Source organism: Mus caroli, chromosome 9 (assembly GCF_900094665.2).
Source record: "Mus caroli chromosome 9, CAROLI_EIJ_v1.1, whole genome shotgun sequence".
NCBI classification, from domain to species: domain Eukaryota; kingdom Metazoa; phylum Chordata; class Mammalia; order Rodentia; family Muridae; genus Mus; species Mus caroli.
The window spans coordinates 59607169-59618939 of NC_034578.1; the positions used below are offsets into that span (position 1 = coordinate 59607169).

Genomic DNA, 11771 nt, shown 5'->3' on the forward strand with positions numbered 1-11771 from the left:
CCTCCCTCCCTCCCTCCCTCCCTTTTTTTGAGACAGAGTTTCACTGTGTAGCCCTGGCTGCCCTGGAACTTGCTCTGTAGACCAGGCTGGCCTCAAACCCAGAGATCTGCCTGCCTCTGCCTACCAAATGCTGGGATTAAAGACGTATGCCACCCCCACCCAGCTAGGGCTTCCAGTTGACGCCCTGCTTCATGCTTACGGTCATGCTTATGCTAAAGGACATAAACCCTCAGCTCCTGCCGCCACCGCCGCTGCTGCCTCCGTGCATCCCTGCCATGATGAACTCTTATCCTCTGTAACCAAATAAACTCTTCTATATAAGTTGCCTTGGTAGTGCTTTCTCAGTTAGTCAAGAGAAGTAACTATGTCACTAATATACCTAGGAAGGCATGGGATATTCCTTATGACATCATCTAGACAGAAAACAATTGGCTAACAAAAGTTGAACAATTTAATATGGGATGTCAATTCATCACACTCACCATTTGGCTAGACCATCAATGCACAAAGATCATCTGAAGGCGAGCAAGGCTGAAGTTGGGGTGCTTGACGAGAACTCCTTTGCCAAGTTTCCTGACCAATCAGGTGCACCTCCCCCGGATTATGGAAGCAAGGGCCTCCCCACAAAAGCCCCCATAACTCATCTATCAACTCGATAAGAAGGAAGTTTTTCCATGGAGAACTTGAAACCACCATTCTCCATTTCAGGGAATCAGCCCACTTGAGAACAAATATTCTCACTGGAAGTCCCTTGGTAGCTCTCGCCTACCACCCACCACTACCTGCTAGTGTGCAAGAGTGACAGGAAGAGGGAGCTGGCATGACCTTCTGCCACCCAACAGTGCAAGGACTGTGGAGTGAGGACTAGTTTAGAAACAGTGGGGACAATGGAGTGGGGCGATGACCAGGAAGACACACATTCCTTTCACCCCCAATTGAGAAGACTAATGCTTAGATTAGACATGTGTACAACACACACACACTCTTTCTTCTTTTGTTCCAAAAAGCTGCTGTTATGCATGTTTCATAGCTTGTTTATTTTCATGTGATGGCAAGTTGTATCTTTACATCTTGCTATGTACAGACATGCCATGTATATGTGCATACATGTATAAGAATATATATGATACATGTATAAACACATATAAGAAATAAATTATATACATTTATATGTGTTTGTGTGTATAATGTGAATGCATATGCATACATGTTCGTGTGTGTGTGTGTGTGTGTGTGTGTGCATGTGCATTGAGGACAAACCTCACTCAGCAGCTGACACTGGATGAGCCATTAACCTCTCTGAGGTTCTGACTCTTGGTGTAGAAAGTAAAGGGGTCTATGGGCCTTGCAGAGGCTTGTGGCTTAAATCCAGCTGGGTCCAAAGTATGTGAACTGAGTTGTTAGAGTGGCAGCTGTCTTGTGCCGCAGGAACACAAGGGAAGTGGGACCCCAGGTCCAGCCTCTGGGAAACAGGGAGTGGAGGGAGACAGACAGAGAGTGACAGACGAAGAGAGACAGAGAGGTGTATACAGGTGGACAGTGGTGATTGTTAAATGTAGGATCCAAGCACCTAAACAGGGTTTGGGGAACCAGGGAGAATCAATACCCCAAAGAGAGGTGTCTCTTATTTGATACCTGGAAGTTCCCCTCCTGGGCCCAGCTTTCTCATCTGCACATTAGTTCCAGACATCTCTGACATTGCTGAGAGGGAAGAAATCACGAGGCCTGACACAGCAAGAAGTTGGCACCAGAGACAAAAAAAAAAAAAGCTCTGGGCTCTGGAGAGTAGCTGCAGTTCACAGTGGGCTTAAAACACCCAGAAGGAAACTCCTGTCTCTTAGAATGCATGGAATTTGCTAGAAACAAAGTGTATCTGGGATGTGGGAGGAACACAGTGGTTCTGCCCAGGGAGTGTGCTGGGAGCTTACTGCAATAACACAGGAAACCTGAGACTGTGCCAAACAGGATTTGGGGAAGGAAGGGGTGGAGAGAAGCATGGAGGGTTCTCCTCCAGCAAGCCAGCTGTGCCAGAGTCCCCTTCCAGCCCGGAGCCAGGGTCTTGTCACACTCAGTCACGTTTAATCAATTAGATAAGTGGGGGTGGAAGGGGGGGCGGGGGGGGGCGGGGCGTGTCTTGGCTTCCAGGAGCTCAGTCTCCTGAGAGACAGCGGACATGCGCAGACAAGTGAGGGCAAAGTGGCGCATTAAGGAGGAGATAGAGCCTCCAAACCAGCGTGTGCATGAGTGGGGACAGTTCAGCTAGACAACAAGGATTGACCTTGAGCTGTGCAAGCTCCCAGCAAACCCAGGCTCTGACCCGAGCCACTGTGAGTCTGTGGCCAAGGTTTTTAGATTTTTTCTGAACATGTTTTCTCAGCTGAGGGGCACACAATTGCCTCGAAGACTAAAGAAAACGAAATCTGTGTCCTCCCAGGAAGATGACTGTTGGCTAGTTTTATGTCAGCTTGACACAGCTAGAGTCATTTTGAAAGAGAGAATCATAGCTGAGAAGATGCCTCCATCAGAATGACCCATGGTGCATTTTCTTGATGTATGATTGATCGATGTTGGGAGAACATAGCCCACTGTAGGTGTTGCCATCCCTGGGCTGTGGTCCTGGGAGCTATAAGAAAGCAGGCTGAGCAAGCCACAGAGAGCAAACCAGTAAGCAGCCTCCTCCATGGCCTCTGCATCAGCGCCTGCCTCCAGGTTCCCGACCTGTATGAGTTCCTGTCCTGACAGCCTTGGATGGTGGACTGTGATATGGAAATGTAATAGAAATAAATCCTTTCTTCCCCAAGTTTCTTTCGGTAATGGTGTTTCATCACTGCAATAGAAACCCCAACTAAGACAATGAACATGGATCTGCAATGCCTACTTGAGTAATGCTTATATAACATTAAGGATTACAGACAACTTTTCTATAGGTCAAACTTTAGATGTGACTCTTTTTTTCTTTTGAAGAATAACTATATTGGGGTTGGGGAGAGTCTGAGGGGAAGGGAGGGAGGGGAAACTATAGTCAGGGTATAATATATGAGAGAATAAAACTAAAATTATATTTTAGTTATATATGTATGTATACATGTATGTATGTATTATTGTATCTGTGTGTATGTATGTGTCTGTGCATATTGATGCTTATAGAGGCCAGAAGAAGGTACTGGATCCCCTGGAGCTGAGGTTACAGGTGATTGTGAGCCACCTGACATGGAATCAGGATACAAGAGCAGCAAGCAGTCTCAGCCACTGAACCTCTCCCTGGCCCCTCCTTTCTTTCTTTCATTATAATTTTTTTTTGACCCAACTGCCCTTGAACTCACTATGTACCTAAGGATGACCTTGAACTCTGTCTCCCTTTTCCTCCTCAAATGCCAAGGTTAGACATAGTATGCTCTGCTATGCTCACTTCTTAATTTTATTATCAAAGCTAAGACATGATGTCCACCTACACCTGCAGGATCAGGGTCAAGGGTAGCTCTGACTCTGGCTTCTATGTCCCTGTAACATCTAGGTCTTCAAGGAAGCAACACACACAGCCATGGCCTCCTGTGATGACAGCACCTCTTCTGGCTCTCTCCAGAAAGGCTGCCTGAAGCTGTTTCACAGTTAACTTTGACTTTTTAGAAGTAGGAGCCCACAATAAAATAACAAAATCATACACAAGTGCATGAACCAGGAACAAGGTGGTTTGTTGTCACTATCAAGTCTCCTGGGCTGATTGTCACTATGTGCTGAGCTTTTATTTTTAATATTGATTTTATTTTGTGTGTGTGTACATGTGTGTGTGGGTACATGTGTATGTGTGTGTATGGTTTTTAATGTGGGTTCTAGGGATTTGTATTCAGGTACTCATGCGCACACAAAGAGTTGCTACCCAGAGAGCCATCTCCTGCATCCCAGAGGGCCAGCCACTATTTATCTATCTATCTATCTATCTATCTATCTATCTATCTATCTATCTATCTATTTATTTATTTAAGGTCTCGTGTAGTTCAAGCCGGCCTCCAATTCCATATGCAGCCAAGGATGACCTTTGATCTCTGATCCTGATACTCCTACATCCCAAATGCTGGCATTACAGGTGTGGGCCACCATGCTGGGCCTTGTGCTGTTCTTTATAGGAAAGGCAGCACAGGCGTCCTGTTGACGTCAGAGTCAAAATGTACTGGTAGCTACTGAGCCATCTGTCTATAGTAATTTCCTGTGGGCTTGCCAGCTACTCTGTCCAGTCGTAATGGAAATGCCAGTCTGCACTCACCCTTTTCGGGATGCAGTGATGACTTACCAATAGCCAGCTCCATAGTGCAGGCCATTCTCCCTGTGTCCCCAACAGGGCAATGCTGCCTGGCACAGAATGGGCACCCAGGCTGTACTTCCTTCCTTCCCTCCCTCCCTCCCTCTCTTTCTCCCTTCTTCCTTTTCTCCCTCCCTTTCTTCCTTGTAATAGGAATTGAGCCCAGGGGCTTGAGTCTGCCAGGCAAGCACTCTACCACTGAGCTCCCCAGGAGGGGTGTTGTGTTATCTTTGGGTTGCAGAGAGCAGATGCTGCTGGTGGAGCTTAAAGAGAAAATAAAAGAAAGATGCTGAGCTTGGCCCACCAGGGAGAGGGACCTCCCTCCTGCCACCTTTCTTCTCCTGGGAATCCACTCTCCTTTTCTTGAACACTGTCTGTCTGTCTGTCTGTCTATTGTCTGATGCTCTATCATCTTCCTCTGAGTAGGGCCACCCAGGGAAGGGCCAGGAGCTTGAGCCTCATAAAGAAAGCTATACTGCCCTTCCCTGCCGCCTGCCAGCCAGCCAACCAGCTGCCCTCCCCTTGCTGCTGCAGAAGCTATAAAAAGCACAGCACTTCAACAATAGGTGACATCACCCAGCAGGCTGGCGGAAAGAACTGGATTCTGCCAGATGCCAGGCAGAGTTATGGTCCCTTTCCTCCCCCCAGGATGAGGCCTCTGGGGAAAGAGCTTGGGCAGGCTCCCTGGATCCTGCAGGGATGCAGGGGATAGACTACAAAAGACTCTCTTGCCTTGGAGGAAGGGAATTGATCCCAAGGGACATAGCATCTTGACAGTGCTAAAGACTTCCCTGGGGCGAGATGGGGAGGAACAGCTGGAGTCTCCCTGTATCCCTTTAGTATCCTCTGAATGTTTGGGGACCAGAGAACAAGGAGGCAGGGAGGGATGAGCACTTCTAGGTGAGTAATGGGAAGTGCCAATGACTCTGGCTTTGGCATCCATGTGGTGGGTAAATGGAGGCAGGCAGCCATTGGGGGTCAGTGCTTAGAGCGGCTGACTGGGGTGGATCCAGATACCTACAGGGGCTGCGGCCAAAGGCAGTCAGTGATCAGAGAAGCTGTTCAGCAGACCTTTAAACTAGGAAACAAAGCTTAATTTACTTGGGCTGGCACTCTCTCTGGTCAGTGGAAAAACTATGAATTCTTTTAACTCCTTCGCACCAGTGAGAAAGAGAAAATTCACACGTGTGAGCACGTACACACACACACACACACACACACACACACACACACAAAATGGATGAAACAAAAGGCAGAGTCTAGCTGGGCAGTGGTGGTGCATGCCTTTAATTCCAGCACTTGGGAGGCAGAGGCAGGCGGATTTCTGAGTTGGAGGCCAGCCCGGTCTACAAAGTGAGTTCCAGGACAGCCAGGACTACACAGAGAAACCCTGTCTTGAAAAACCAAAAAAAAAAAAAAAAGGCAGAGTCCAGTAATTTCATACACACAAATATACATGCATACATACATATACACATACATACATGCATATAGACTTACACTCAGACATATTCACATTCACACATAGAATGGATAGAGCAGAGCTCCAGCAGACAGACTCCAAATATTCCACACACACATACACAAATACGCACAACTGGTGGGTAGAAGGAACAGTTTTCCACCCCCACCCCCCATTTGCACAAACTTTATACGGACACGCATAGTTGATGGATGGGAGAGACAATGCTTCAGCCACCCCACCCCACCCCATCCCACCACACCCACCACACCACACCCACCACACCCACCACACCATAACACCACACCCACCACACCACACCCACAACACCACACCCACCATACCACACACACACATACAACACCACACCCACCACACCACACCACACACACAACACCACACCCACAACACCACACCCACCATACCACACCACACACAACACCACACACACAACACCACACCCACAACACCACACCCACCATACCACACCATACACACAACACCACACCCACCATATCACACCACACACACAACACCACATCCACCATACCACACCACACACACAACACCACACCCACCATACCACACACACACACACAACACCACACCACACCATGCTACACCACACCATGCCACACACATTATACCACACAACACACCACAACACACCACACCATATCATGCCATTCTATACCACACCACATGACACCACATCTATACCTTACCCTACTTTATTCTTTCTTCCATAGCTTACATATCCCAGCAAAATCTTTCAAGCAGTATAAAACTACATACAATATGGTTACATTTATTTTCTTCTAGTGATCGGTTATGAAAAACCAATGCTTTTTTCAATACCTTTATAAGCTATAACATTATATAATACAGGTAAAGAAAGCAAATTATTCTCAAAAAACCACATACATTCACGACCAAGCAACTTGTTATAGATTATCAAAGTGCAAACAAGGAAGGGAGTTTTCTCAGCCAGTTTCTGTTACTGGCAGGCAGCAATTTGCGGTTTCAAAGAAAGAAGTAATTATTTTATTATTTAAAAGTAATCTTGTAAGAATCTTAAAAGAATCACAAATCTAAACTTTTACATAAGAATCACTCAGACCTATCTGAAATCCTCAAAACACATATCTACTCAGCAGCCATTCTTAATAAATCATAACAGGAAGCTGAGGGCAAAAATGGATATAGGCAATCAATTATCATCAGTCCAGCCTCAGTGAGAGTCATATCAACCAGTGCTGCCATTGTTCTTGTTCCCTAGCTCAACTAATAAGAACATGCCTTTCTGAACTTCAAGCGGTTCCCTAAGATTTCTTTTTTACATCAGAGCCAGTAGTAAAAACATCTCAACCTAGCTTCACTAACAACCTTACTTTTCCAAATGTTTTCTAAGGGTAGAAGACATTGCTGACAATCTACATCTCTGAGTTCTTCTCTAGGGTGGTGACAGTATTACAATCTGCTCCAGCAGCAGTGCCTGAAAGAAGTCAAGCATCAGGACTGCGAATGCCAGAGATACTGCCCGGGGAGGGCCTGGACGCCTCCTTAGAGGTTTCATACAATTCCTAGATGAAGAGGGATGTGAGGGCAGCAGGCAGAGCAGAGCCCCAGAACAGCATGAAGTCCTCAGGACACGTGGCCCTCGGGCTGTGACACACTGAGGCTCACCCATGTGGCCGTGGGCCGCATTCCATGAGTTCTAAGGCCATCTGTCGGTCCTCCTGCATGGCCTCCTGCAGGAAAGGACCAAGACCAGCAAAGGTTTCTTTGGGGGATGATGTTCCTAGCCCTGGTAGGAAACACGGTGTCTGGTATAGCTGTGAACCTCCTAGACCGGCCTCTGTATGTATGCTGCACGGTGAGTTGACCCTTCAGGCTAGAATAGGCTGGTGGAGGAAGTTCAGGAGAACTTATGGCAGGAAGGCCAGTCAGAGGCTCCTTACACACGGGCTGCAGGGCCAGGTGGGGAGGACTCTTTTGCATGTCTGAATGCTCAATGCCCAACTCGGGACACACAGCGAGGACACACAGAGAGTGTGCAATGGATCCAGACTGTTAGCCTGCCATGGTTCTGGGCCTCAGTTTTGTCCCCTATAGAAGCAAGGCCTTGGCGAGGCAGCAGGGCAGGAGTCTGGAAAGCTGCTTGCTACAGACTCCTGATGTAACCTCGGGTTCAGGGTCCGGCTCTTCAGGAGCAGCTGAGCTTCGCCCTGGGCCTGTGGGCTCCAAGGTTAAAGTCCTAAGCACTGCACAGGTGTGAGCAGAAACCAGCGGGCTAAGGAGGGCTCTGAGCTTGGCTTCTAGCTGGCCTGGCAGCTGCTGAAAAGCTTAGGTCCTCCCTGATCTCAGACTTAATCACCTGTCTAGATCAGCAGCCTCCATCCAGGTCCCCCCAAAAGCTGGCTGAGGCCCCTTCCGACCCCCACCCCCATCCCCTGGATCCCGGAGGATTCTTGGATGGTTTGAGAAGCTCCGGTGGCTGAGTTAAGCTCACCCTGCCTTTCTTCCTTTATCTGTCCCAACCTCCCTCTGCAACCCTCTCTCCTGCTCATTCCCCGGGTGACATCACCCACAGCTCCAACCAAGCTGGAGGACTCGCCTTTTCTTAGGCACCCTGCTTACTCCCTCTAGGCCTTGTCCTAGGCCAGGATTCTTCTTGCGTTCACTTTAACTCTTTCTCTTCTGGTTAAAGTGTAACCGTACTGGCAGGAATGAAGCTATCCTAAAGAGACTTGTGCCCTCTTTCTGGTCATTAGACTGTTAAGAAAATGGCTCCTAACAAACTGGAATCCTCATAGGGATCTCATGCTGGGAGAAGCAAGAGTCTGAAACCTAGTGCCAGCCGTGGGTGGGTGGGGGTGGGAGTGGGGAGCTTATCTCTTCTATTTTTGGTTGTGAGCCTAGCCTTTAATGGCTGAGCCATCTCTCCAGCCCCGGGGAGCTTATCTCAAGGAAAGGTTTCCACAGCTTGTTTGGTCACCTTGAAGAAGAGACTGGAAGCCAGCATTGATGGGCCAGTGATGGACAGGACCATAGCTCACCAGGAATGCTATCTGAATAAATAATTTACCAAAGAAATCTCCTTTCTCTGTGTTTCACTATTACCTTGTCTGTTTAATTGGCCTATTGAGGATGGGTGGCTCAGTCTTCCAGGACCAGCCCTCCCAGGTTCCCTCTCTGTATCTGGGTCTTCATTAGCTCCTCCCTCTTGTCTGTGCCCACAGCCTTTGTGGAGTCCTGACTCATCTGTATGTGTCTGTAGGCTCTGCCTCCCTGCTGGGGCTGTCTGCAGAGCAGGACTGAAGCAGCAAGCACCTATGAGGTGCCAGGCACAGCCGTATGCATGGGCTTCTTCATATCCTGGTCACTATGCTGAGGAGGGCCCTGCTATTACTGCCTCTGAAATGAGCAGAGCCAGGATCCAGAGAGGCGAAGCCATATGCCATTGGGCACCCAGCTAAGCAGCAGCACCGACGTCTCATCTCAAGGCCACCAGATTCCACAGTAGAGACTTTGGACCCCAGTATCCCATCAGGCTGTCAACCAGTGGGTACCGATCATGTGACTCCTGTAGCAGGGCTGAGCCTTGAGTTTGTCTGACCACACACCATGCATGTCTTGTGCATTGGCTACATCCAGGAGTAGGGAGCAACAGCAGATGGAGGAAGAGGCTGAGCTAACACAGGCTGGTCCATCCTGCCTTGATGTAGGCGGTGGAAGCTGTGATCCTAGGGAGGCGATAGTCCCAAGGCTGGGGTCAGATCTGCTCCTCTCCATACCGAGATATTCCTGATTGTCTTTCCCTTTCCCAGCTGGGTCTTATGCTGTCCCTTTGTGTGCTTCCTGTCTCCCAGGGGGAGAGTGCATGTGGAGTCCTCTGAGGCCAGAGTGCATGCAAGAGCCCAGAATCTCAAGGCTGTCTGCTCACTGCTGGCTGGTGAGTCACTCAGCCCTTCCAGTAGGCTGGGACAGAGACAGATGCAGTCCTTGTCCTCCTGGGCTCCCTAGGTGGGAAACAGCCTTGCCTGCCCTGAGCCTGCTGAGCCCTGAGCCTTTCTCCACTTGACCATCATGTTTACCAGGCACCAGGAGCTCCATCTGCCTCCTTCCCAGCCTGGGGAGCAGCCAGTGATTCCTTGGGCTCTGTGGCCTTTTCTGGATCCACCTCCTGTCCACACATCTGCAGCTCTAGTCTTCCTGTGACCTGGCCCCTGATAGCTGTTCTGTGGTCACTTGGGTCCTGAAGCTGCTGAAGAAAGTAACAAAGCCAATAGAGTTCCTTCCCCACTTCCATTCACCGTCCCCACAGGCATTTTCTGCCCTCAGGAATCTCTCTAGCCAGCCAAGCCCTGTCTGCTTTTCCAGTGCACTCTCCATCTCTTTGTTATGTAAGTTCTGAGCCTGCGATCTGATCTCACTCTCGACTAGGGAATTCATGGAGATGCTACTGTCTGTTTCTCCTTTTCCATCGTGATTATTCATTATCTATCTATCTATCTATCTATCTATCTATCTATCTATCTATCTATCTATCTATCTATCTAATTATCCAACTTTATATCCAGCCATTCAACCATCTCTCTGTCAGTCATGCATCCAGACATCCAACCATCCATCCATGTGTGCTTTCTTCGGTCTGTGCACATATCTAACTCGAGTTTTTCATTCACTTCACAGCAGGAGGGTTGGTTTGTTTGCTTGCTTGTTAGTTTGTTTTAGATATGAGGTCTTGTGTTAGATGCCAGGGACTCAGAGCCAAATGGGCCATACTCTCTTCCTTCTGGAGTCCAAGGTCCAGCTGGGCAACACAGGGAGACAGCTCTGAAGTTGTTTCCAGTTCTCGTATCCCGGGCTCATAACCTGTCCTCCGACTACGCCAGTGAGCACTAGGTAACCACAGTGGCCTGGCTGGAGAGCAGAGCCCCCTTCACTTGGGAACAGAGGGAGCTCTTGTATCAGTTTGGCTGAGTCCTACTCTGTTCCATTGCCCCTCTGAGGCAGCTACACTGAGGAAGGATAGACACGAAGCTGCACTCATGTCTGTGTCCCTGGATTTTCCAGTCGTTTTCTACCTCTATCTCTGGGGATTGAACTCGGGTCCTCATGCTTGCGCAGCAAGCCCTTAACCAAGTTGAGCAGTATCTCCAGTTTCTGCTCTTCCCTCCCATCTCCAGCTCTCCCTTCTCTCCACCCATCCACTCTCCCCTCCGCTCTCTCTCCTATTTACTTCAACTTCCCAAGAGGGGTAGAACGTGGAAAGTTGGAATTCAATATCCCCAAAGTGACCCTTGTCACCACAGTCCTTGAAGCCACAGCTCCCAGATGATAAATGATGGGACATTTACCATGTGAGCCTGTAATACTCAGGAGCCCTCCTCCCCTTGTTTCCTCCTCTTTCTCCTTCCTCCTCCTTACCTTCCTCTCCTTCACCATAGAGCACAGGCAGAGGCTAAATCACACACCTAAGTTTTTGGTTCTAATTCTTGCCTACAAAGCAACACTTCCAAACTCGGTCAACCACGGAAGCACGGGGTGTGCGGAGCAGAGATCCTCCCCCTCAGTCCCTTCCCGACCCTTGTCTTGTCCTCTCTATTCTGGGACTGGTTGGAGAGGGAGGGAGGGGGCAGGGCTGAGAGGAGAAAGCGGTAGTGTGTATAGAGGCTCTCTAGGGGAAGCAGGGAGGTACATGCTCAGGGTTATTCCTGGGACGCATCCATTGCTCAGCTCACCGAAGTGTCCTCGGAGCAGGAGGCGATGATGTTGTCAATGAAGGGGTTCCATTTGATGTCCAGCACGTTGCCCTGATGACCGCATACCTTGGGGTAGTTTGGCTCGATTCTGCCTGTCTGTAGGGAGAGACAAATCATTAGGTTGGTGTCCCCATTCAGAGTGGCTCAGAAAGGAAAGATCTTTGTTTGGACTTGTCTGCTGGGGTGGGCTCCTCTGCTGGGGTGGGCTCCTCTGCTGGGGTGGGGCTCCTCTGCTGGGGTAGGC

At 49.0% G+C, this 11771-nt stretch overlaps 1 protein-coding gene across 1 annotated transcript in view; it reads right to left on the bottom strand.

Moving 5' to 3' along the window:
- Positions 1–11771, bottom strand: part of Coro2b (coronin 2B) — a 112726-nt gene that overhangs the window by 14477 nt on the left and 86478 nt on the right. The window contains exon 3 of the mRNA XM_021171628.2: positions 11507–11623. Coding sequence (XP_021027287.2) covers positions 11507–11623 — 117 coding nt within the window. The remainder of the gene's footprint in view (positions 1–11506; positions 11624–11771) is intronic.